Source organism: Tachyglossus aculeatus, chromosome 9 (genome assembly GCF_015852505.1).
Source record: "Tachyglossus aculeatus isolate mTacAcu1 chromosome 9, mTacAcu1.pri, whole genome shotgun sequence".
In the NCBI taxonomy this organism is placed as follows: Eukaryota; Metazoa; Chordata; class Mammalia; order Monotremata; family Tachyglossidae; genus Tachyglossus; species Tachyglossus aculeatus.
This window is the reverse complement of record NC_052074.1, coordinates 55,961,396-55,987,589: the sequence shown is the minus strand read 5'-3', so window position 1 is coordinate 55,987,589 and position 26,194 is coordinate 55,961,396. Positions and strand designations below refer to the sequence as shown.

Genomic DNA, 26,194 nt, shown 5'->3' with positions numbered 1-26,194 from the left:
GTATTGCCCTTCTGTTTTGGCACACACTGGTTTTAAGAGCTCCCCTTTCTTCAATGCCTTCCAAAGACTAAAGGTACCCTCAGGGAAAGTTATCTGGGGGCCCTTCTGACCTAGCTTCAAACACTGGAAACACAGCTGGTGATCAAACAGAACCACTGGGGGGAAAGTCCATAAAGTGCTGCCGTTTATTTTCTTCTCTAATCAATTGTTACAGTTCACTAGCAGCAGTTAATGAATAAATGAAATCAGTTGGGAAGATTAAAAGAGTATTTACTGAAAAGTTCATTTTGTACAGCTCTCTGGAAGGACGATAATTAGCAAAAAAGAGCATAGGAGTCCCAACACTCAATAAGTGACACTTCAAGACCATTGAAAACTCCTGAGCAGATCATCAGGTAGCCAAGGACTGACAAGTGGGTTTCCTATCACACAATCAAACTCAAGGACAACAAAATCTTTAAGCCTAGCTTGTCGAGCAACTAAGACAACAAGTCACAAACATATCTTATGAGTCTACGGCAGTCATGTACGTATTGACTGTGTACAATGTGCATATTGCTCAGGGCTTTACTTCACTGTCAACGCAACCCTGACCATCTGCAAAGGGGTCAGTCTTGTAGCCTGATGGTACGTGCAAGCAGGAATCAAGCCCCTCGGAACTGGACTGATTGGGGCAAGTACAATACTGAATGTAAGAATCTGGGTTTAAAAAACAGTTTTTAGCAGTTTTTGGGATTTGCTGCAGGGGGGGAAGGGAGTGCAGCGGTGGAGAGACCCTGAGTCCGAGATTGCTGTAACAGCTAGCCATCAAAGAAAGAAAATTGGAAGAGACTAGAACCTTCAAGAAGCATGTACTGCTCTGTACTGATCCCTCCTAGATAATAAGACCCTCCCCCACCCCAAGTGGCAGGATAAATTAAAACTCATCTTCCTCCCCCCAGAAGAGATCACAAAAACACAGAAGAAAGTGGGGAATGAGGTTTAATCAGGAGGGAAGGCTAAGCCCTTCGGCTCAATTCACCCTAAGCAGAACTCAACCTCAAAGCATAACACCGCAACGGTATCTATTCGGAAACTCCTGTAAATGATGTCGGCTGAGTCTTGAGGACCAGATGCACACTTGGCAAAGCCTACATAAAAGCTCTAACTCCGACACTTCTGATAGCAAGAAAAAAGTTGTGTTCGTGTCTTACCTCCTTCTCTATTTTGAGCAGCTTCTTTACAGCCACCTCCTTGTCCTGGGATATCCATCGGGCTCGATAAACGCTCCCAAAACTTCCTCCGCCACAGTTTTCAAAAAACTGCAAGTCGTCGAATTTAATTTGCACAAAGGAAGCACCGAGAGACGTCATCTCATAATGACAAAATATTATACCACCACAAAGTCTGCAAAGAAAGAAGAAAAGTCCAATCAACAAAGATGACACCTCAGAATAACCCCCAGGACCAAACGTTCGGCGGCACAAGAGACCCTTTGTACTCCCCAGAAAATACAGAGCTGACTGAAGAGGCAGCAAAGCAAAAAGAAACTTACACTAGCAGCCTCTGCAAAATTTATAAACTTTTCCGGACTTTTTGCAGAGCAGTTTGCAGAGAGATGGCTCGGGTTCCGCTCTCACCAGATTAGTAGCGACGTTTACTACAAGCCCGAAGGAGCTCTGCAAAAAAGCTAGTGTGTCACCGGGTCTTTCGTATCATGAAGCTCTGTTAAACGGGAAGTGTGCTTTCAACTGCAGCCTTGCATAGTCACTCTGGAATCTGAAGCATGCAATCGTTCCATGTTGTGATCACTTAGCACAAAATATCCACAGCCTAAGCAAATGAACAACCTCCCCGAATTTCCGCCAAACTTCTGCAGAATCCAACACACATCGAGGGCCCAGAAAAGCAGCGAACAGCCGTCCCAGTTACCAATGTGCTGTAAAAACTGGTCAGTTGTCTTCCGGACATTACTCCCTGACTAGCATACTGTAGCAAAACTTAATTAAAGACTAGGAACAGTTTCTCCAGGTGACCATGCATTAAATCATCCTACGAACACAGCTAAGAAGGGAGTTTGCCATTGTAAACGATGACCTTATGGCCTTCCTTCCCCCAGGAACAAAATGTTCTTCCTATACATTATAAAGTAACTCCTGAAACCCAAGTTGTTTTTACCATCACCCAGGTAAGAGGATGCTCACACAACAGTACTAATGGACAGACTCGCAGTTATACCGTGGTGCCAGACAGTACAGGTTTGATCCAAAGCTTCAGGGACCCTATAGAAAATGATAGACATCTACTGGAATGCCCTCTGAGAACAATTTGGAGAGTGCTGAGCAATACATGTGTTTGGTTGGACTACCTTATAGCTGACTAGAAATCCCATTTCAGGCACCGGGGCTCACTGAAGAAATGCCGATACCCAAAGGGAAGTCATCGTGCTCCGTGACCGAAATAAGTAGTCAGGCCAGCTTGCATTTGGTTCTTAACTCTCAAAACCAGACAATGAAAAATGAAATGATAAAAGCCTGGCAAGCTGTGGGCTTAATGAGCTCTGCTCTGCTAGGGACATTTCTTCACAGTAATTGATTTCACTAATCTTTATTACAAGCTAAATTCAGCTACATGATTTGTAGGGAAAGAGAAAAGTTTGGATGCGGTTCAACTGGATTGGAAAGACATTCACAGTGATTCTTGGCAAAGTCAGTTTCGCATAAGTTTCCCAGTAAAATGCAAAAACGATGCAGTCGAAAGTTGTCTCATTCCATCGAGATCAATTTCCCCAGGGAGAAATGGGATAACTAGAGACAGAGGAAACTTGAATCACAGTGGGAGAAATTTCAGTTACACATAAGGAAAAGCACTTTCTGATTAGAAGGCTCGTGAGACACTGCAGTTGGTTTCAGAGTAAAGCCAAAGTATCTAGAGGGACCTTTAAAAAAAGAAGTGCTTGCCATTTGAACATCCTGGGTTGCAATAATAATAACTTTTGGTATTTGTTAAGCAGTTTATGTGCCAAGCACTTTAAGTGCCAGGGTAGATAAAACATAAGCAGATCAGACAAAGTCACTGTCCCACATGGAGTTCCCGGGCTAAAGGGGAGGGGCAACAGATATTAATCCTCATTTTACAAGTGAGGCAACTAAGGAACAGAGAAGTTAAGTGACTAGCCCAAGGTCACACAGCAGGCAAGTGGTAGAGCTTGGATCAGAAGCCAGGTCCTCTGACTCCAGGCCTGTGCTCTTTTCACTCTTCTCTAGAGTGAGACGCAGTTCTGCCCGGCTGTGGCATGAAATGGGTAATCTCTCGAAATCTCTTCCACACTAACGAATTTATAAAGATGAGCTCAATAACTAAAAATCCCACCTATTAAGACATTTATGCAGACTGGTTAAAAAAAAAAAAACATACAGCAAGTCCCAACAAATGTGTTTCCTGGCCTGGATTCCCTCAAGGAGGTATCTTGGTATCAGAGCCAGGAAATCAACATTCTTTTCTCCTTGCCTGGCATAAGTAGGTAGGTAGCTATCACCACTAATAAATTCACCACTCCTACGGTTATGCCTTCTTTTGGATGATTAACTGATTATCTTGTATCAATCCCAGTGCTTAGAACAGTGCTTGAAACATAGTAAGCACCTGAGTACGATAATTGTTATTGCTACAACGGAAGCTATCTAGCTGGACTGAAAAGTTCTTTCAGCCAATTAAAAGTAATCTAAAAGTTTAAGCTTTATGCAACAACTGTAAGGAATTTATTAAATAGCTGCAGTTAATTAACCGAATGAATAAGACAAGATTTAAAGGGTGCCAATTCTGGTTGCTCAATGCCCAGTTTTCATTCTTTAATCACAGCTCTGTGTTATAACACGGCCCCTAGAGAGCAGCAAAGATTTTCAATGCAGAGTTAAAATATAGCTGCCAGGTAAGAACAATTTTTCCCCAATAAATACTGTAACTGAAAGCCAATCAATGAAATTTTCAGAAGAGCTAAGACTTCTCTGCAAGATGCCACCTTCTGGCTTCTTTCTAGCCTTAGGTTCCTGTGTTTGGATGATGTAAAAATGTAAAACACATTTTCAAGTGTTCTAAAACGGTTCAAAAGCAAAAACAGACGAAAACCAGTTGCAGGGATGTGAAAAGGCTTGGTCCAGTACCTCCAGGGAGGAGGAAAAGAAAGGAGGAAGAGAGATAGAGTTTGCCATATCAGAAATGGACTTAGCTCTTATTTCTCAAACCAGAAAGGCTGTGGTGCGCCTTCACCCAGCAGAGTTTTTGGTGCTTGCATGTCATTCTTCTCAGATACACAATGCCCCACGGGGCTGCCCTTCTAATACCAAGCAGCTGTCACATATGGATGTCTTCATATTAACTTAATTCAAAAATATGCATATATATCGGGTAGGGGGAGGGAGAGAAGCAAAGGGAAGGTTCATTTCCTTGGCCAAGACACCTGCCACGTTAGAGGAGATAAACCTTCCCTATGGCAGAGAAGCAGGCACTTGTGGAATCACAGCATAGGATGGGGCAACTAGCTAAAGTTACTCTATCAGGGTTAGGGGCGATTGGGCCAATATATTAAGGCCCACTTGGCCTGCAATGTCTCCGATGTTATTTTGAGCCAGGACAACACCCAATTCCATAATATTATTTTGATGGTATTTGTTAAGCACTTACTATGTGCAAAGCACTGTTCTATGCGCTGGGGGGGGATACAAGATGATCAGGTTGTCCCACGTGGGGCTCACAATCTTAATCCCCATTTTACAGATGAGGTAAAAGGCACAGAGCAGTTAAGTGACTTGCCCAAAGTCACACAGCCGATAAGTAGTGGAGCTGGAATTAGAACCCATGACCTCTGACTCCCAAGCCTGAGCTCTTTCCACTGAGCCATGCTGAGCAACTGTGTGCAGATTCCTTCACTAGCAGAGCGAGTACAAAAAGTAAAAAGACACAGTATATATGGGAAAATGATATCAATCATAAATAAAGGGAGCCCAGGTCTAGGAAGAGCCAAGATAGAAAGAGAAAGGAAGGAAGGGAGTCTAACACCCCCGGCTGATCTTGGGTGATGGAACCAGGGCAATCTAAAGAAAGTCCAGATCTTTCCAAGTCTTGACCACTCCCATCCCCTCACCCACCACATCAGTATAAATACCAGATAAAGGCAAACTGGACTAGCTTCCAAGGTGGGTGAAACAAATATCATTCATTAAGGCACTCACTCCATGGTATCCTGCCCTATGACATTTACTGCACTAGCCTTTTTGTATTTCATCTTGTCATTTGGGAACTGGGTAAATATGAATGGAACCAAGCTGTTCACGTGATTGTTTTATTGATATCATAAAAAAGGATGCCCCAGCTTCACTTCTGAGACATTACCAGTTTTAGACTGCTTTATGTATGAGTGCAGGAGACGCCATACCCCCACAAAAAAAAAAAAAAATGTCCTGGCAAATATTTGGCACGTGGCTGAAACTCGCCTGTCCAGCAGTCGACCCTCAGCCCATGTCCTTCCCCGGGCCTGGAACGCCCTCCCTCCACACATCCGCCAAGCTAGCGCTCTTCCTCCCTTCAAAGCCCTACTGAGAGCTCACCTCCTCCAGGAGGCCTTCCCAGATTAAGCCCCCTTTTTCCTCTCCTCCTCCCCACCCCACTTCTTCCCCTCCCCACAGCTCCTGTATATGTTTGTATAGATTTATTACTCTATTTATTTTACTTGTACATATTTACCATTCTATTTACTTTGTTAATGATGTGCATCTAGCTTTACTTCTATTTATTCTGATGACTTGACACCCATCCCCACGTTTTGTTGTCTGTCTCCCCCTTCTAGACAGTGAGCCCGTTGTTGGGTAGGGACCGTCTCAATTTGTTGCCAACTTGTACTTCCCAAGCGCTTAGTACGGTGCTCTGTACACAGTAAGTGCTCAATAAATATGACTGAATGAATGAATTAACAGACCCTCGTTGAGGGTGGGCCAAATTACTGAGTCCGAAGGAAAATATGGTTTCTCACACTATAACAAAATGGGCCACAGAGGTCATAACAGCTGAATGACAAAAGCAGCAAGTTTTCTGTTAGACTATAACCTTCTTGAGGACAGATGAATGTCTATTAGCTCTAGTTATTCTCTCAAATGCTTATTAAATTGCTCTATAAATGCTAGGCAATCAATTAATACTATTCATTCTTGCTCCTATATCTCCCAAAGTTGTGTGTTATTACGGGACTTTTTTAAACATAACTTACTTCATTATCAAAAATTTAGATGGAAGTCAGATAGGGAGGTTGAGTGAGAGGCGGCGAGAAGGAGAGGAAGATGCATGGCTGTCCCAGGTTAGGAAAGAGCACAGGCTTGCTAACAGGAAGATGCATAAATAAACCTATTCAACTGTTGCTGCTGTTGATGAAGACATCGGAAAGATTAAGCTCTTTATTTAATGGCTGAATCCAATAAGTTTAGTGAGCAACATGAACCTATTAAGTTCCGGTTGCTGTCATAATTACTTCATAAAGACTTATTTTCAAAATCAATCTTTCCTCTTGGTTAGTTCTGTACTGGACAGTGGTTCAGAGTAAAATCTTAGCTGCTTGGATTCAAATTTTCATTCTTTAGCGCTAACGTGCTAGCCTATTCTTGGCTAACATGGCTTGCCTACTCTTTGAATCTTACTGTGTTCCATTTGGACTTCTAGACCAATGCCCCCTTCAATTTTTTTTTTTGGGGGGGGGGCAGGGGGGTAGGCTGTGACACAATTTGAGGTTCTTCCTTAGAAGGTACAATCCAGAGGCTCAAGCAATTAACAGACGATGTAAAGATCTCTATAGACTAGAGCTTTGCGCTAACTGATACACTCACTCCCTTGGTGACCTCATTCGCTCCCACGGCTTCAACTATCATCTCTACGCTGATGACACCCAAATCTACATCTCTGCCCCTGCTCTCTCTCCCTCCCTCCAGGCTCGAATCTCCTCCTGCCTTCAGGACATCTCCATCTGGATGTCTGCCTGCCATCTATAACTCAACATGTCCAAGACTGAACTCCTTATCTTCCCTCCCAAACCCTGCCCTCTCCCTGACTTTCCCGTCACTGTAGACGGCACTACCACCCTTCCCGTCTCACAAGCCCGCAACCTTGGTGTCATCCTCGACTCCGCTCTCTAGTTCACCCCACACATCCAATCTGTCACCAAAACCTGCCGGTCACACCTCCACAACATCGCCAAGATCTGCCTTTTCCTCTCCATCCAAACCGCTACCTTGTTGGTTCAATCTCTCATCCTATACCGACTGGATTACTGCATCAGCCTCCTCTCTGATCTTCCATCCTCCTGTTTCTCCCCACTTCAGTCTATACTTCCCTCTGCTGCCAGGATCATCTCTGTGCAGAAGCGCTCTGGGCATGTCACTCCCCTCCTCAAAAATCTCCAGTGGCTGCCTGTCAACCTACAGATCAAGCAAAAACGCCTCACTCTCGGCTTCAAAGCTGTCCATCACCTCGCCCCCTCCTACCTCACCTCCCTTCCCTCCTTCTCCAGCCCAGCCCGCACCCTCCGCTGCTAACCTCCTCACTGTACCTCATTCTCGCCCGTTCCACATCCTTCCCCTGACCTACATCCTTCCCCTGGCCTGGAATGCCCTCCCTCCGCACATCCGCCAAGCTAGCTCTCTTCCTCCCATCAAAGCCCTACTGAGAGCTCACCTCCTCCAAGAGGCCTTCCCAGATTGAGCCCTTTTTCCTGTCCTCCTCCCCATCCCCCGCCTTACCTCCTTCCCCTCCCCACAGCACTTGCATATATTTGTACAGATTTATTACTCTATTTTACTTGTACATATTTACTATTCTATTTATTTTGTTAATGATGTGCATATAGCTTTAATTCTATTTGTTCTAACGATTTTGACATCTGTCTACACGTTTTGCTTTGTTGCCTGTCTCCCCCTTCTAGACTGTGAGCCCGTTGTTTGGTAGAGACCAACTCTATCTGTTCCCAACTTGTACTTCCCAAGCGCTTAGTACAGTGCTCTGCACACAGTAAGTGCTCAATAAATATGACTGAATGAATGAATGAATTGAATTGTGAAGTACTGGATTGGAAGGAAAAATTATGGAAACCAACGGGGTTTCTGCCGTTTAGGGTTTTTTTAAAACTCCATCCAAGAACTTTTTCTTTATTAGTTCAAATAAATCAAAACCAAAGTCAGACAGCTTAAGGACTGAAGCCAATTTTCCCATTTCTCATCTCTTATAATTAGTTATTTCAGAAGTGAAACTCAGAAAAGCTTGTCTTTCTTTCCCACCCTTGCCAGGCATTCCATTTTTAAGAAACTGGTTTGTTTCTTAAACAGCATTTCCTGTTATTAGACATCCATCATATTCAGAAACTGTCTAGTGAGTACAATACAAATTATGATTGGTAAAACAGATAAATTCCCACTAATGCCTGCTTAAGAAAGCCTACAAAAGAAACAAAACAAGCATTTATTTCCCAATAATTGTGAACATCTTCCCTGCAAAAGCTACCAACATTTTTTAAAAAAATCCTTACTTCAGAACAGTTCATTATTCCATTATCTTTGAGAATCTTTTTTATTTGCTTTATTATTTCAATGAAGTACTGGTGTTAAATTTAGTGAGTAAATCCCTTCAACCTTGGTGTAAGCAATGATCACTGGTTCCACATTTTTTAAAAAAATTTTAGAACCAAAAATTCTTCATAATTATTCAGTAAATCAGGGCACTAAATGTGTCTAAATCAAATTTTTACCACATTTTCCCATGTGCACCTTTTTGTTTTGGTCATTTTCATCTGGTCTTAATTGTTTATCTTAATTTTTTTTCCAGTTTACTTGAAAAGAGCAAAGTCAGCAACAGCCTTTTAGGATACAACCAAAGTAGAAAACACAATACCTGCTTTCACGGAGCTTACAATCTAATGGGAGAGACAGAGGGTTACAGATACTAAACACATCATGGTAATACAAGGGAACCCTCTAAACCGTAAACTAGTCATCATCATCAATCGTATTTATTGAGCGCTTACTGTGTGCAGAGCACTGTACTAAGCGCTTGGGAAGTACAAATTGGCAACATATAGAGACAGTCCCTACCCAACAGTGGGCTTGTGAACAGGTAATGTGTCTATCAGCTCCGTTGTACTGTACTTTCCCAATAACTTAGTACAGTGCTCTGTACATGGTAAGTGTTCAATAAATACCATTGATTGATACAACTGAAAAAACAAATGAAAAATGAAAAAATGAGTAAGTGGAACTAATTAAGATGATATAAAGGAAATCCTCAGGTTTCTTGTGCAAAAAAGGTGACAGCTGAAGCCATGTAAGTGGATGAGTATCCTGAGAGAATGAGGTTAGTGTGAGAAGAGTAAAAAATTCAGCACGGTTTTGTAGGGCAGCCTCAGTTAAAGGGAGAGAGATGGAACAATCACCTGGAACTGAGGAGTGTTCCAAGAGACAGGAACTTCAAAGCAGATTTACTAAATTTGCGGATTTTTAAATATCACCTTGCACCTTCTCAATGAGCAACATCATGCCTGGTGGTATTTCACTTACTATGTGCCAGGAATTGTACTAAATTCTGGGGTGCATACAAGCTAATCAGGTTTGACACAGTCTTAATCCTCATTTTCCAGTTGAGGAAAGGCAAGGTTAAGTGATCTGCTCAAGGCCACAGGGCAGACTAGTGGCCCCTGATTCACAGGTCCTTGCTCTCTCCACTAAGCCAAGCTGCTTTTCTTGATATGCATCTTTATCTTAAACTTCTTCTGCTTCTTTTGTTTCTTTTCTGTTATCGCTTTTTGCCTGTTTCAACTGATACTGTACTTTATTTTTGGCTCCGCCAATTGTCAGCTGTGTGACTTTGGGCAAGTCACTTAACTTCTCTGTGCCTCAGTTACCTCATCTGTAAAATGGGGATTAAAACTGTGAGCCCCCCCATGGGACAACCTGATCACCTTGTAACCTCCCCAGCACTTAGAACAGTGCTTTGCACATAGTAAGCACTCAATAAATGCCATTATTATTATTATTATATTATTATTTTTCAGTTCCTTCTCAGTAATCATTTTTTAATTCTCAAATCTTTAGGCACCTTCCAGGAACCACTGCTGACATTGTTTGCTCCTTACTACCTTGTCATTATAATTTGTTGTTCTATGAAAAAGTGTCTCAAAACATTATCACAAATTTTATATTCCAAATATTTTATATTTGTATCACCACTTAGTGCTTTAATGTTCTTTTTTAAGGTGTAAGACACCTCTATCACTGTTTGATGAACAGATCTATGACTTGCTCTTCAAGAGGAGCGTGTGGAAGTAAGCTTGCGTGTATTTTCCAATCGGTTCCTTTCAGTCAAAGAATTTGGGGATATCCTCTCCTGAGGCTAAATTCTTTACTTTTTAAATCATTAAACCGCATTCTGTGACTGCAACACACAAACCGATAGTTTTGCCCACCCAGAGGGCAAAACTGAGTAATCTGAAACGCCCTTACATTGGGAGGGGGAATAGCTCATCAAAAACCTTTCTTCTCTTGGGAGTGCAAAAAAAAAAAAAAGCAGGAAGCAGAGAACACTGTAGTAGCACCAGATAAGCACATCATCATCAATTGTATTTATTGAGCGCTTACTGTGTGCAGAGCACTGTACTAAGCGCTTGGGAAGTACAAATTGGCAACACATAGAGACAGTCCCTACCCAACAGTGGGCTCACAGTCTAAAAGGGGGAGACAGAGAACAAAACCAAACATACCAACAAAATAAAATAAATAGGATAGATATGTACAAGTAAAATAGAGTAATAAATATGTACAACCATATATACATATATACAGCACCAGATAAGCACATCATCATCAATCGTATTTATTGAGCACTTACTGTGTGCAGAGCACTGTACTAAGCACTTAGTGGGTGTCCAATCTCAGCAGGATAACTCCGGGTCTCTTCCAAGTCCTCCAGTGAACTTAGAGATGACACCAAAGAACACAAGAAGCCACTGGGCCTTTAGCCTTCACATCAGGCCCTTCATTAAACCGGCTTTTCAAGACTTTCTAGGGGAGCACAGGGTAACAGATGCTCACTGAAGTTTCTCCTGAATTTTGGATCCTATCCCAGTCCCAGTCGCTTCACTGTCAATCTCTCATTGACCTGGTGAAGCTTTTTTTTTTTTGAAGGACCCCATCAGAACCCTTGCCTCATGTCCCTCAGCCCCCAGAGCCAGTAAAGTTATGGCCCAGTGTCAGAGGTGTGGACCCAAAATGAGGAAGGCTTCTGCAGAGAGAGTGGGAGCCATTTTCTTCGTCATTCATTCACCCCGTTCATTCATTCAATCGTATTTATTGAGCACTTACTTTGTGCAGAGCACTGTTCTAAGCGCTTGGAAAGTACAATTCGGCAACAAATAGAGACAATCGCTACCCAACAATGGGCTCACAGTTTAGAAGGGGTAGACAGACAACAAAACAAAACAAGTAGACCGGCATACGGTTTTATTGAACCCTACGGGAAAACACATAGGCAACTTCCTTGCCTTGCTCATTTTCTTTTATATCTTGAACTCTGCTGATTGGTTTTAAGAAGATTCCCACCAGGTTTTAGTTATGGCTTATACGTCATAACCTCCTCCATTCACATAACCTCTTCATTCTTTCGGCTCATTTCCCATACTCCTTACATAGGTATTTAAGTGCATTAATAATATTTCTCACACGCACTGTCCCATTTTAAAGAACAATTCCAACTTCTCCCTAAATTGGCAAGCCAGAAACAAACATCAGAATATTCAGGCCCATCTCCTGTCTTACCTCTTCCTCCCATCTATCTATAATAATAATAATAATAATAATGGCATTTATTAAGCGCTTACTATGTACAAAGCACTGTTCTACGTGCTGGGGAGGTTCCAAGTTGAGATGAGAGGGAATGAAATAGAGAATAGAAATAGAGAATGAAATCTATGACACTTTAGTGCCTACATTCACACAGGTTTATTTCACACAAAGCCGAATCGACTGGGGAGATGAAGGAATCCATGAGAATCTTTTCATAACCATAAGTGTTATGTTGGTAATCCAAATACAAAATGACATTTTGGCACACTCTGTCTTCAGTCCCATCTTTTTTACTCCTCCTACAGAGCACCCCATATTTTCATCAATATCCGGATTGCTCTCCACCTCCGTTTCTTTTTTCTGGTATTTCTTTCCTGCTGTGAGCCTCACTTACTCGCTGCTGTGATCCTGACTTGGCTGGAGCCAGCAGACAGGTAGTAGTTCGACCCTATATGATGATAATGTTTTTAGGGCTGGATGTTGCTGTGAGATGAGGAAGGTCTGGGACAAAGAGTCCTGAGTGTGTTAGAAGTTGCAATTCGAAAAGGCAACTGGATATACATAACTCTCCTGGTCTGGAGAGTACCTCTCCTGTAGAGTGCCTGATCTCTTGGGGTACAACTCTGCAAAAGCCTTTCTGGGCACACCATTCGGGCCAGGCTACCGTCAGCATGAAGTTGAACTTGGTTAAACTGGAGGAAGCTCAGTAGCAGCCTTTACTGAGCCCCTATTGTTTGCAGAGCACTGCACTACACTTAGAGGACACACAGATAAGTCTTTAAAAACTTTGAGAAGCAACTGTGGCCTAGGGCTGCAGAGTTGGAGGACCTGGGTTCTAATCCCAGCTCCACCACTTGTTTGCTGGGTGACTTTGGGCAAGTCACTTAACTTCCCTCCACCTCAGTTACCTTATCTGTAAAATGGGGATTCATTCATTCCTATTTGAGCACTTAGTGTGTGCAAAGCACTGGACTAAGCGCTTGGGAGAGGACAGTCTAACAATAAACAGACATTCCCTGCCCACAACAAGTTTATCCGATTATGTTGTGTCTACACCAGTGCTCAGTACAGTGCTTGGCACATCCTAAGCATTTAAAAAATACCACACCAAAAAAAGACATGCCGGTAAAAGGCCTACCACGAAAGACAAGCACACAAATGGACAATCACATTTAAACAAGTGGACTAAGTGACAAATATATCAGTTAAAGGAGTATGAGCTCTCAGTAACAGCTCTCATTTCCTACAGTTTCCCTACTACAGATGTTTCAGGCCAGGTGGCCCGATCAGGGAGAGGGAGCCCTGCAGCAGAAGTGTTATCAGTGTGTGCAGTTTTTTGCAAATGTGACTGGTCCAGTAGTCAACTACAAGGACCATGGCGTGGTGGCTCCAGCACAGGCCTGGGCATCATGAGGTCATGGGTTCTAATCCCAGCTTCGCCACTTGTCTGCTGTGTGACCACGGGCAGGTCACGTCACTTCTCTGCGCCTCAGTTCCCTCATCTGTAAAATGGGGATTGGGACCGAGAGCCCCATAGGGATCGTGTCCAACTCGATTTGCTTGTATCCATCCCAGTGCTTAGTCAGTGCCTGGCACATAGTAAGCTCTTAATAAACACCATAATTATTATATGCACACACGCTCTACCCCCCTCCCCTCCCCACAGCACTTGCGTATATTTGCATATATTTATTACTCCATTTTACTAATGATGTATATATAGCTACAATTCTATTTATCTATTTTGATGTATTGATGCCTGTCTACTTGTTTTGTTTTGTTGTCTGTCTCCCCCTTCTAGACTGTGAGCCCGTTGTTGGGTAGGGATTGTCTTTATCTGTTGCCAAATTGTACTTTCCAAGTGCTTAGTACAGTGCTCTGCACACAGTAAGCGCTGAATAAATACGACAATGAATGAATGTACACTCAGCACTTTCACCCAGAAGTAAAATCTGGGCCCACTTCCGGTTTAGCTTAGAATCACTTCTGCTGCAGTTTACCAATTGGGAACCAGGGTTCAGGGTCCCGGACTTCTACCCAAGACAGAGATAAAATAATAATAATAATAATAATAATAATAATAATAATAATAGCATTTGTTAAGCACTTACGATGTGTCAAGCACTGTTCTATGCACTGGGGTAGATACAGGTAATCAGGTTGTCCCCACGTGGGGCTCACAGTCTTAATCCCCATTTTACTGATGAGGGAACTGAGGCACAGAGAAGTGAAGTGACTTGCCCAAAGTCACACAGCTGATAAGTGGTGGAGCCAGGATTAGAACCCACGACCTCTGACTTCCAAGCCCGGGCTCTTGCCACTAGGCCAAGCTACTTCTAGGAGACACAGAAGAGAGAAGGGCTCTGTCTACTTTTGTTTTGTTCTCTGTCTCCCCCTATTAGACTGTAAGCCCGTTGTTGGGTAGGGACCGTCTCTATTCGTTGCCAACTTGTACTTCAAGTGCTTAGTACAGTGCTCTGCACACAGTAAGTGCTCAATAAATACGACTGAATGAATGAATGAGTGTAGTGTGAGCCCCAAGACACCATTCCAAATTGCTCAAGGAGCTAGTAACAGTTCAAGAGGATTACTTTGGCCGTCCAATCATGTGCATTCAGAATCAAAAAAGCAATGCAAATTTTATTTCCTGTCACTTAAAAAAAATACTAGGAGCCACGAATTTTCTCCCTAAATTCTAACAGTGGGGCCAAAAGCATCTCATCCTCCTCTTCACATCTGGCTTTACCATGGCATTGTGCAATTACCCTCTAGAATCACGTTCCTATTTTGCTTCTGACTCAGCCCTGCAACAACTTCACTCCATTTCTCCCCCTCTTCACATAAACTAATTATAATTTCTTGAGTGTTTTCCCCTGATGATTAGATTATTCACCCCACACCTCAGTTTGTAAATCTGCAGCCCTGTTAAAGTCAGTTTCAGTTATCTTTCCAGGGAGGCATATTGCCAACATATTGCCAATAGAGTTGCACTTAGACTACACAGTACAGTTTGCCAAGTTTCCTTATTTGGCAAGAAGGTTCCTCAGTTCCCAAGATCTCTGACCATCCATTTTTAGACCCAAATCTTTGAGTTTAATATTCAGATACTGTTCTCGGTCTTCAGAAAGCCCTAAAGACTGAAAACAGTGGCAAGAAAGTACTGACCACTATTTGCCTTAAGAGATGACTTTCCCGTTGAATTATTATACAGTCTGAAACAAACAAAATGTTTCTTAAAAAAGGTCTCTAATACAAACCACCTTTTGTCACTCCAAAACAAAGACTATTCAAAATCACCACTTCAATGAAGATTTAGTTAACACTGCACAAGGCTTTAGAAAAGAGAGGAGTGAAAATGCTTCCAAAACTAAATTCATATTAGAGTTTTACAACCTCCTAAACCTCCCAACTGTCGCACAACACAAAAGGTTCTACAAAATGACCACTACTGTGATAATGCCGCCCATCTTTTTCTTTGAAATTAGGCATGAAGCTTCATTAATGAAAAAAAAGTGAACCCAAATTATTTCATTACATTTGCGTATATCTTGTTTCCCAGGATGGCTCTACTAAGTCTCAGGTTGTTGTTTATACACTCAGATGGTAGCATAAAGGCAATTTTAAGAACAGCACCCTAAAACTATGATACTTAACACAGAAATACAAAACTTTATAATCACTCTTCGAGACTAAAAGTTGATACTATTGCCACCTTGACAACACATTTGGGGGCTGATCATTATATTTTCAGAAGCAATGAGCAGAACCTATCCTATCAGCGTTTATAACTGAAAGCACTAACACAAATAAGTTACTTTTACTCTTCCCGTAGAGGCCACGTACTTTTCAATTAGTTTCCAAGCCAAATAAAGGGGGACTTCTTAACTTAGCAGCCCTATCGCATCTGTTCTGTCAACATAAAGTTATCATCCAGTTTGTTTCCGAAAGCCACAAACAATGTCTTATCTGTAAATCGGGGACATCAGACTCCTACAGAAATCCTGTGCTGTGCCAGCTGGGGGGGAAGAGTTTAGGAAAGTGGGCCCTGGAAAACTGGGAACAGTCACTGCTCTCTCATGAAATCAATCCATCGTATTTATCGAGCTATTACTGTGTGCCAAACGCTGTATTACGCGCTTGGGAGAGAAAAATATGACTACAGGAAGAGCTGGAAGCGAGGCGAGAAAAACTCCATTACAAGTTTTTCTAATGACTGCGTCAGGCCGAGCCAGGAGGAGAGGGAGGAGTGGTCTGCGTTGACGTTTTCTAATTCTTCAGCAAAACCCAACGGCAGTTTCTGTACTTGAAGTCACCGCTCTGTCCGTCTTTTGAAGCTGAATCAATCAATCGTATTTATTGAGCGCTTACTGTGTGCAGAGCGCTGTACTAAGCGCTTGGGAAGTACAAGCTGAAGGTGTCCTCCCGCACCTCCCACCACAAGCCCACCCGCTCGCTCCTCCTCTCCAGCTTCCCGGGCCTGGAAATCGCTCCTCGGGAATCCAGGCCCAAGGCAAATCCCCCTTTTCGCTTTATTTGTATTCGATTTCGGCCCCGTGGGAAGGGCTCAATGCCTAAAACATCTCCCCACAAGGGAAAGGTTAAGTTGACGAACATGCCAGGCGCCCCGTCCGTCCCCAAGGTCTTTCCAGGCCGGGGGGGGGGGGGGGGGGGGAGAGAGAGGAGGGCAGGGAGGGGGTTGGGAGAAGGGGCAGGAGGGAGAGAGGGGGCTAAAGGGAAAGGGGCAGGAGGGAGAGAGGGGGCAGAAGAGAAGAAGTGGTGGGAGGGGGGCTAAAGGGAAAGGGGCAGAAAGGGCAGGAGGGAGAGGGGGGCAGAAGAGAAGGGGTGGGGGAAGAGGGAGCTAAAGGGAAAAGGGCAGAAGGGGCAGGAGGGAGAGAGGGGGCAGAGGAGAAGGAGTGGGGGGAGAGGGAGCTAAAGGGAAAGGGGCGGAAGGGGCAGGAGGGAGAGGGGGGCAGAAGAGGAGTGGGGGGAGAGGGAGCTAAAGGGGTAGAAGGGAGGGGGGCAGAAGGGAAGGGGTGGGGGAGAGGGAGCTAAAGGAGAAGGGGCAGGAGGGAGAGAGGGGGCAGAAGAGAAGGGGTGGGGGGAGAGGGAGCTAAAGGGGCAGAAGGGGCAGGAGGGAGAGAGGGGGCAGGAGAGAGGGGGCAGAAGAGAAGGGGTGGGGGGAGAGGGAGCTAAAAGGAAAGGGGCAGGAGGGAGAGAGGGGGCAGAAGAGGAGTGGGGGGAGAGGGAGCTAAAGGGGTAGAAGGGAGGGGGGCAGAAGAGAAGGGGTGGGGGGAAGGGGGCTAAAGGGAAAGGGGCAGAAGGGGCAGGAGGGAGAGAGGGGGCAGAAGAGAAGGAGTGGGGGGAGAGGGAGCTAAAGGGAAAGGGGCGGAAGGGGCAGGAGGGAGAGAGGGGGCAGAAGAGGAGTGGGGGGAGAGGGAGCTAAAGGGGTAGAAGGGAGGGGGGCAGAAGAGAAGGGGTGGGGGAGAGGGAGCTAAAGGAGAAAGGGCAGGAGGGAGAGAGGGGGCAGAAGAGAAGGGGTGGGGGAGAGGGGGCAGGAGGGAGAGGGGGGCAGAAGAGAAGGGGTGGGGGAGAGAGGGGTAAAGGGAAAATGGTAGAAAGGGCAGGAGGGGGGGCAGAGAGAAGGGGGGAAGGGGCAGGAGAGAGGAGGGGGGGCAGAAGGGGCAGGAGGGAGGGGGCAGAATAGAAGGGGTGGGGGGAGAGGGGGCAAAAGGGAAGGGGTGGGAGGGGGGAAGAAGGGAGAGGAGGCAAAATGGAGGGGACGGGAGGGGGCGGGAGGGAGGAGACAGCCGGGCTCCGGGGCGGGATGGGGCAATAACTAAGTTGGAGGCCGGCCCCAACCCAACCCACCCAGTCAGTCAGTCAGTCACCTGGCCGGCGGGGGGGGAGGAGGGCTTCTCCTTCTACTGGCCCAAGGCCGGGCCGCCCCCTTGTTCCCGGCCCGCCGGGGAGGGGAGCGGAGGGGAGGGCCGGGCTGGGAAGCAGGCCTCCGGCCGGCCGGCCGGCCGCGGGGCCGCTTACGGGCCGCTTACCTCTGTGGCCCCGGGGACCGGGCGCGGGAAAGCGGCGGGGCGAGGCGCGGGCGGGCGGGCGGGCGGCGTTGACGAGTGTCCCCGGGCCGTGTTGCACTTCCGCCTCGTGTCCCGGAGTTAAACCTTCCGCCTGTCCGCCCGCTCCAATCGGGGAGGCCACTCAGCGAGGAGGAGGAGGAGGAGGCGGGCCGGACCCCGACGACAAACCACCCCAGCCACGTGGGGACAAACCATTCATTCAATCGTATTTATTCATTCAGTGGTATTTATTGAGCGCTTACTGCGTGCAGAGCACTGTACTAAGCGCTTGGGAAGTCCGAGTCGGCAACAGAGACGGCCCCTACCCGACAGCGAGCTCACAGTCTAGACGGGGGAGACAGAGAACAAAACATATAAACCAAATAAAATAAATAGCATAAATATGTACAAGTAAAATAAATTCATTCACTCAGTCGATAGTATTTATTGAGCGCTAACTGTGTGCAGAGCACTGTACTAAGCACTAGGGAAGTAGAAATTGGAAACATATAGAGACGGTACCTACCCAGCAATGGGCTCACAGTCTAGAAGGGGGGAGACAGACAACAAAACAAAACATATAAATCAAATAAAATAAATAGAATAAAGTAATAAACCATTCATTCATCCATTCACCCCAGCCCCCTGGGGACAAGCCACTCCCGGGGGGAAGGGGACAAACCACTCCACTCTGGAGGCCTCCCCCTCCCCCCCCCACCTTACCTCCTTCTCCTCCTTCAGCACCTGTATATATGTCTGTATACTCTATTTTATTTGCACCTATTTATTCTATTTATTTTATTTTGTTACTATATGTTTTGTTCTCTGTCTCCCCCTTCTAGACTGTGAGCCCGCTGTTGGGTAGGGACCGTCTCTAGATGTTGCCAGCTTGTACTTCGCAAGCGCTTAGTACAGTGCTCTGCACACAGTAGGCGCTCAATAGATACGATTGAATGAATGAATGACGGGGGGGAGGGGACAAACCATTCATCCATGTGTGACTTTGGGCAAGTCACTTCTCAGTGCCTCAGTTACCTCATCTGGAAAATGGGGATTAAGACTGTGAGCCCCACGTGGGACAACCTGATGACCTTGTATTCCCCCCCCCAACGCTTAGCACAGTGCTTGGCACATAGTAAGCGCTTAATAAATGCCACTATTATTATTATTATTATCCATTCACCCCAGCCCCCTGGGGACAAACCACAACACGGGGTGGGGGGGTGGAAAGGGACAAACTACTCCCCGTCTCTATATGTTGCCAACTTGTACATCCCAAGCGCTTAGTACAGTGCTCTGCACACAGTAAGCGCTCAATAAATACGATTGAATGAATGAATGAATGAAAGAGGGGGTGCAAAGGGACAAACCACTCCACGAGGGGGTCGAACAAACCACTCTACAGGGGTGTTGGGGGGAGGGGACAAACCACTTCCGGGGGGGGAGGAAGGGTGAGCCCGCTGTTGGGTAGAGACCGTCTCTATATGTTGCCAACTTGTACTTCCCAAGCGCTTAGTACAGTGCTCTGCACAGTAAGCGCTCAGTAAATACGATTGAATGAATGAATGAATGAATGAAGAGCCATCCCCCCCCCGGGCTGGGGTGGTTTGTCCCTTGGGGCGCGCTAGGCCCTTACGGGGCTGAGGGTTGCTTTCATTCATTCATTCATTCATTCATTCATTCGAATTTATTGAGCGCTTACTGTGTTTAGAGCACTGTACTAAGCGCTTTGGAAGTACAAGTTGGCAACATATAGAGACGGTCCCTACCCAACAGCGGGCTCACAGTCTAGAAGGGGGAGACAGACAACAAAACAAAACATATTAACAAAATAAAATAAATATGTACAAGTAAAATAGAGTAATAAATACGTACAAACGTATATCCATACATACAGGTGCTGTGGGGAGGGGGAGGAGGGGGAGAGGAAGGAGGGGGCTCAGTCTGGGAAGGCCTCCTGGAGGAGGTGAGCTCTCACCCACTGTGTGACTCAAATTAATGGTTAGTAACCTAATCCTAAAACCCATGACAGTTCTTATTCCAATATGCAAAACAAGGGTTGGGAGGTGAAATTAAGGGTGATGTAAACTAGAGCTTTTCCATCCGTTCCACATACCACTCATGGCATATGGTCAGGTCTGTTTGGGATAATTATTAAAAAAAAATTTCACTAAAAACACTCCACATTTGGCTCATGCCTGCCCCCCTCACCTTATTTTATCACCCTTACAGAAGAGGAAAGATACTGTGAAGACGAGAGCAACGTTTGTCGATCCACACACCATCAGTCTACACAGGAACTGTGACATCAGCCCATCTACCTGTGAAAGAGGGTAAACTTTTTAACTCCTTCCCACCACCCTCCCCCCCCCCCAAAAAAAAAAATTAGTATGCTGCTGCCATTCTAGGTGGTTGGTCTTAAAACAGTTTCTCTTCCCACTCCCAAAATTCAGGCAGGTAGAGGTAGGAGTGAGAGGTTGTCCACAGATGCAAGCATCACCAAATTGCAGAAACTAACCGGACAGAGAACCAGATCATTCAAGAAGCTTTCCTGAGGGCACAATCCCATGGCAATAATACTCTCCATGCAAGCATAATTTAAGTTTTTCAGTCCTTTTGTGCCGGTAGCAAATCCCACAGTCATTGTCTGGATAATAATAAGATCTTGCTAAAACATGGGTAGAATCTCTAAAAAGTTAGCACAGTGCTCTGCAAACAGTAATCGCTCAATAAAAACGATTGATTTTCAACCTGCAGTTAATTTTGCCTTGTGCAGACACACCCCTTAAATCAAGTGCAAAAAATGTCAGCTTTTCAATTTGAGTGCAGAAATAAAGGTGAGGGAATGGGCTTTTATGCAGGAAGTCACGGGGAATGGAGTTTGGAAATAGCAAGCAGACTTCAGTGGGTCAGAAAGACATATTATCTATTTTTTGGAGGGGTGGAGGGAGGGTTAACCCTCCTCAGAGACCATCAGGTGTTGTTGGGATGAATAAGTCTGGGAGTCCAGTTCAACATGGCATAGTGGAGCATAGAGCATGGACCTGGGTTCTAATCCCCGCTCTGCCACTTGTTTGGTTTGTGACCTTTGGCAAGTCACTTTACTTCTCTGGGCCTCAGTTACCTTATCTGTAAAGTGGGGATTGAGTCTGTGAGCCCCATGTGGGACAGGGACTGAGTCCAACCCACATTTTCTTGTATCTACCCCAGTGCTGGCACATAGTAGGCACTTAACAAATATAATAATAATAATAATTATTATTATTATTAATAATAAGATGTGGGAGGGGAAACAATGATTTCACACCCACGGCTGGAATCCCTTAGAGGCAATGATCTTCACTGCTCCCTTGGAGTTGGCATTTTAGACTGTGAGCCCACTTTTTAGACTGTGAGCCCACTGTTGGGTAGGGACTGTCTCTATATGTTGCCAATTTGTACTTCCCAAGCGCTTAGTACAGTGCTCTGCACATAGTAAGCGCTCAATAAAAACGATTGATGATGATTGGCACCTGTGCTCCTCTTTTTCTCCTCCCAAAGGAAACTCCTGACAAAATGAGTTTTTTAAAAATAAAACTTTACAGCACATTGCTCAGTAATGTAGCTAATATTCCCCAATATAAATTCTGCTTTGTAGAGAAATCAGTATCTATAATTAACAAACCAACATCCCATATATGATTATTGTACCTCACTGTCTGCAAATCAAAACACGGGGTAGGCATAGAGAATCAGTGAAGCAAGCAGAGAGATGATTTCTTATCTCAGGTGTCAAGACAAAGATAAGATAGTCAAAAGAATGGCCTACATATTAAATTGTTGCCTTGTATTGAAGTGTTTCAGAGGTGTGGGAGTTTGGGCATATTTGTATAGCCACTTCTTAGGAGATGATAAAGCTGGAAATGGTGAAAAGGTCAAAAAAAATGATCAGCGGAATGGGGTAAACCCCATGAGGATACACTAAAAAGATGTGACTGAAGTTGACTAAATCTCAAAGGATGTGGGGGACTGGTTGAATATGATACCGCCCATGTCAGAAGAGGGAACACTCACTAAAACCTAAATGTGAAAGGCTCAGAACAGGAAAAATGAACATTTTTTGACAGATAAATAATTAGAATATGGAAACTTGGAGACAGACCATGTGGATGGATTCAAGAAAATTCTTCTCCCCTAGCCACAGCACCCTAATAATAATTAATGATGGTATTAAGCGCAAGTGTCAAGTACTGTACTAAGCACAGGAGTACAAGATAACCAGGTCATATTCAGCCCCTGGCCCTCATCAGACTCACAATCTAGGTAGGAGTGAGATCAGATACTGAATTCCTCATTTTACAGATGAGGAAAATGAGGTACAGAGAATTTAGCTGACTTACGCAAGAGCATACAACAGGCAAGTGGCAGAGTCAAGATTAGAATCCTGATCATCTGACTCCCAGATGCTACTTCTCATGATTTTTGTTTTTTTGTCATCGTGTTTTATGCTACTTAGTGTTTTACTTTTTAATTATTCTTGATATGTCTGTCTCCAGTGCTCCCTCCCGTACTTATATTCTTATATTGGAATGAAGACAATGCTGCTGACTGTGAGATTGTATTAATATGTGTGTGTGTGTGTGTGTGTGATTGAAAGTCACTTGCACACTCCCCATGAAAATACCATCATGAACGTTTACTGGCCCTCTGCCATTCAGGATAAACATTGGCAGACACCTATGGTTAAGAGGGAAAAGGTATGTCCTACCCACAACAGGGCATGCGCTTTAGTTGTTTTGGCAATAGTGCTGAGCCATCCACACACTTCTGTATTTTCCTCTTAGGCTCAGTGATACACATTGTGAAATGGCTTTTGGGAGAATAGGTGCAGTGTGTCAACAACAGCAGACCTCACTCTGCCCTCATTCACAACTTAAATCATCTTTGAATACGGTTCCCAGAGTGGCATGGCAAGTTTGGGGGCAATCTTCATTCTTGTAAAAGCAAAAATAAAATTAAAGAACAGCATAAAATAACCCACATCCAACTACCTAGACAGAAAACTGCAAGTGCATATGCAGGCAAAGGCGGTTGTTTCAGGAGACAATACAGTAGCAGCAGAGAGTCACTGCTGCCTCTGGGCAGATTTGGAAAGACTGTTCTCAGCCCTTGACTGCCTGCAAAAACCCTTTAAAACAGCCACTAGTTTGACAAGAAAAACCCACTCTAAAACAAGTTGTTTCCCGGACCCAACTCCATGACCCCTCTTTCATCATGAATATCCTCACCCAGTACTTTGAAATTGACTTCCCATCTGACCAGACCATGCACTATCCTTTCTGGGTGATGCCTGGTCTCACTCAATCATCAATAGTATTTATTGGGTGCTTACTGTGAGCAGAGTACTGTACTAAGGGCTTGGGAGAGTACAGAACATTACAGTTGGTAGACCCGATCTCTATCCTCATGTTGGCAATGTAGTGGGGGGAGACAGACATTAAAATAAATTACAGATAGGGGAAGCAACAGAATATATCAATATGTACATTCATACAAGTGTTGTGGGGCTTGGGTTGGGTATCAAAGTGTCATCATCACCCAGGGCATTTGTAATAGTCATTCACAATAGCACTTACATAGTACACTTAACAATAGTCACGGTGCTTTTACAGAGACGACACTAAATTGTCCTAATTACTGTCAGCTGAGTTACTTCATCAGGTGTGGTCATATGTAAGCGTGGCGCTGGAATTAGTTTCTACCTCTCACCTAAACTTACTGTGAAAAACTGTGCCACTGATGCACATTCAAGAAAGAAAAAGGTCTGTTAAAGTTTGGATTCACAAAAGTGCTCTTGTGGGGAGCAAGCAGGAATATCTATACAAGGTAACAAAAATCTTTGACAAAGTTTATCGATGGAGGAGAAACCCAGATGAACAGATGATTGTTAGATTAAAAAGGGACACATTTCTTTTGATTGCTATAGTATTACCTCATACTAATGTGTATCATGCAGGAAGGAAATACAAAATAAAAAACACACTGGAAATTTTACAAGGTTTAGTTTAAAGCTTCAGCCCTCAATTAAGTCAAATTGACAGAATGCATTTTTTCTAGGCATGGCAAGGAGACTTCACTGGAAGACTAAACTTCTTTTTGTTTACAGAAACTGAACGAAGCCAGGCTCTGTTTAAAAAAAAAGTATGTCTGGAAAGACTTGAAATCAAAGGTGCTAGATGCACAGACCATTAATGCCAAAGTATTTTGAGATAAAGATCATTTCAGCTCTGCTTTTTAAGTGACTCATAGGGTCCAAAAACTGAGTCACAGTCTCCTCTCCTTTTTAATTATCAGTAACAAACTAAGCAAAATGTGACTGATACATACCTGATTAAGCCCAGCAGATAGGAACTTCATGAATGTCTTGGGACAAGTTCTCCTGTTTAACCCTGAGATGAAGAAATGAGTTGAGTCAAGGATGGGCGCAAGGCAGTGGGCAGGAAGAAGATGAGGTTACCTAGTCTGAAGAGCTGAAAGCCAATAGCAAAACTCAGGTGTGTTGAGGGAGAAACGTGAGGAGGGAGAGCCTAACTCCCACACACCCAGCCTTCAGCAACTCTGCCTGCCCAGAACTAGAAGATCCAGATCCCCAGGGAAGCCTTTAAATTGGCTAAAAACTTGAGCTCTCCCTCATATTCCATATGTTCTTCTGCAACTTTCGCAGAAGCATTGTTAACAAACAATATATAGAAATAATTCAGAATTCAGGTACTTTGGAGGTGTTCCCTCCTTGTGGACAGGGAACATGTCTACCAACTCTGTTATATTATACTCTCCCAAGTGCTTATGACAGCGCTCTGCACAGCATCAGCACTCAATTAATACAACCGATTGATTACATTTGCAGGGCGAGTTGGAAAAACAGAGTTTCTGCGGTGTAAGGAAAAAGGGTTGAACTTTGCCTAGAGCAGAATCATTTCAACATCAACTGCCGATTCCCTCGATTGTTTCCTTTTATTTTAACATGCTGAATGAGTAGCATGGAAGAAACTGGTTGAATTTTTATGTTGGGAGTATTTGTTTATTTTCTGATCCGGTCTCCAGACTCCCAACCCTATGCTCTTTCCACTAGGCCCTGCTGCTTCTGCTTCTGCTTCTTGCTGTTTTAAAATCTTCTAAGGATGTTTGAGGACATCCTCAGCAATAGCATGCTGTGAATCTGCAGCAACAAAGGTAAAAACCCTCTTAACTGATATCTGGGACGTGGTTATTAAACAACTTTTTGTACAGTTTTGAGTCCAGGTTCCTCACCCTTAGCTTTGTAAAATCTTTCTAGTTATCCTTTCAAACATCTACAAGTTCATTTGGCCCCTACTTAGGTGTAGGCTGAGCAAAATGTATATATTTAGCTTTCCCACCTACTTTTCCATATTCCGTTTCTCCTTGGCTATTCTATTGTTTTAGCTGTAAGCTTTCCCTCTAGTCCGTAAGGCCTTTGTGGGCAGGGAACATACCTACAACTCTGTTGCATTGTACTCTCCCAAAAGCTCAGTACAGTGCTCTGCGCACAGCAAATAGTCAATAAATACTATTGATTGATTGATAAATAATTGTGCAGAACTGAGTAGAATACTCCTGGCTCCACCTAGGACTAAATGGAGAGGAGCTGCCTATTCCTTACTGCTTGACTTATTGCATCTTTGAAAGTTGCTTCACACAACAAGCTTACCCTTACACCACATAGCCAATTCTCTTGGAAAAACAAGATTCAAGTGATCTTTCTCTAATGTATTAATCTGTAGTGTTCCCGAAGTCAATCGGTGGGATATTGTTATGCCTGTCCTGTTCATCCAGTGCTCTTCCAAGTTCTTTAGTCCATTTATGCTCTCTCTCTCTTATTATTATTGTTCATAGTACCTTCCAATTTGGCATCATCTGCAAATTTCATTAACATGCTGTTTACTTCATCTTCCAGATCATTAATAAATGCTATTTCTTATGTATTAGATTTTGCGGTCGAATAGATTTAATTTTCTATTCTAATTTCAGTGCATGTTTCCTACAGTGTGGTTAAGAATGGTCTTAATGTGGTTTTAAATCCATACTTAGTTTATAGTTAGTTTACTATTATGCAATCCATTTGTGTTCTCTAATTAGCACTGTTGTAAACTCCACTGAAGCAATAATCTATTGATTTTTCTCTCCCCTCCCTTTTCAATACAGTCATCATCTGAGTTTTAAATTCACTGTGAGAGCAGTGTGAGCTTTTGTAATGCTCTACTCCACCATTTCTAAACAGGG

At 44.1% G+C, this 26,194-nt stretch overlaps 1 protein-coding gene across 4 annotated transcripts in view; it reads right to left on the bottom strand.

Annotated features, from left to right (window-relative positions):
- The window catches only part of MAP3K20 (mitogen-activated protein kinase kinase kinase 20), a 134,400-nt gene extending 110,101 nt beyond the window's left edge, over nt 1-24,299 (bottom strand). The window contains exons 1-2 of one of the 4 annotated variants that reach the window (XM_038750978.1): nt 24,281-24,299; nt 1,194-1,386 (exon numbers count right to left, since the gene is read on the bottom strand). In XM_038750978.1, coding sequence (XP_038606906.1) covers nt 1,194-1,352 — 159 coding nt within the window. In that variant the 5' untranslated portion in view covers nt 1,353-1,386; nt 24,281-24,299. Of the gene's footprint in view, nt 1-1,193; nt 1,387-1,534; nt 1,714-17,896; nt 17,930-24,280 lie in introns of those variants that run through there. The other 3 variants (XM_038750977.1, XM_038750976.1, XM_038750979.1) reach the window with 3 other exon arrangements.
- Between the last annotated feature and the right edge of the window lie 1,895 nt (nt 24,300-26,194).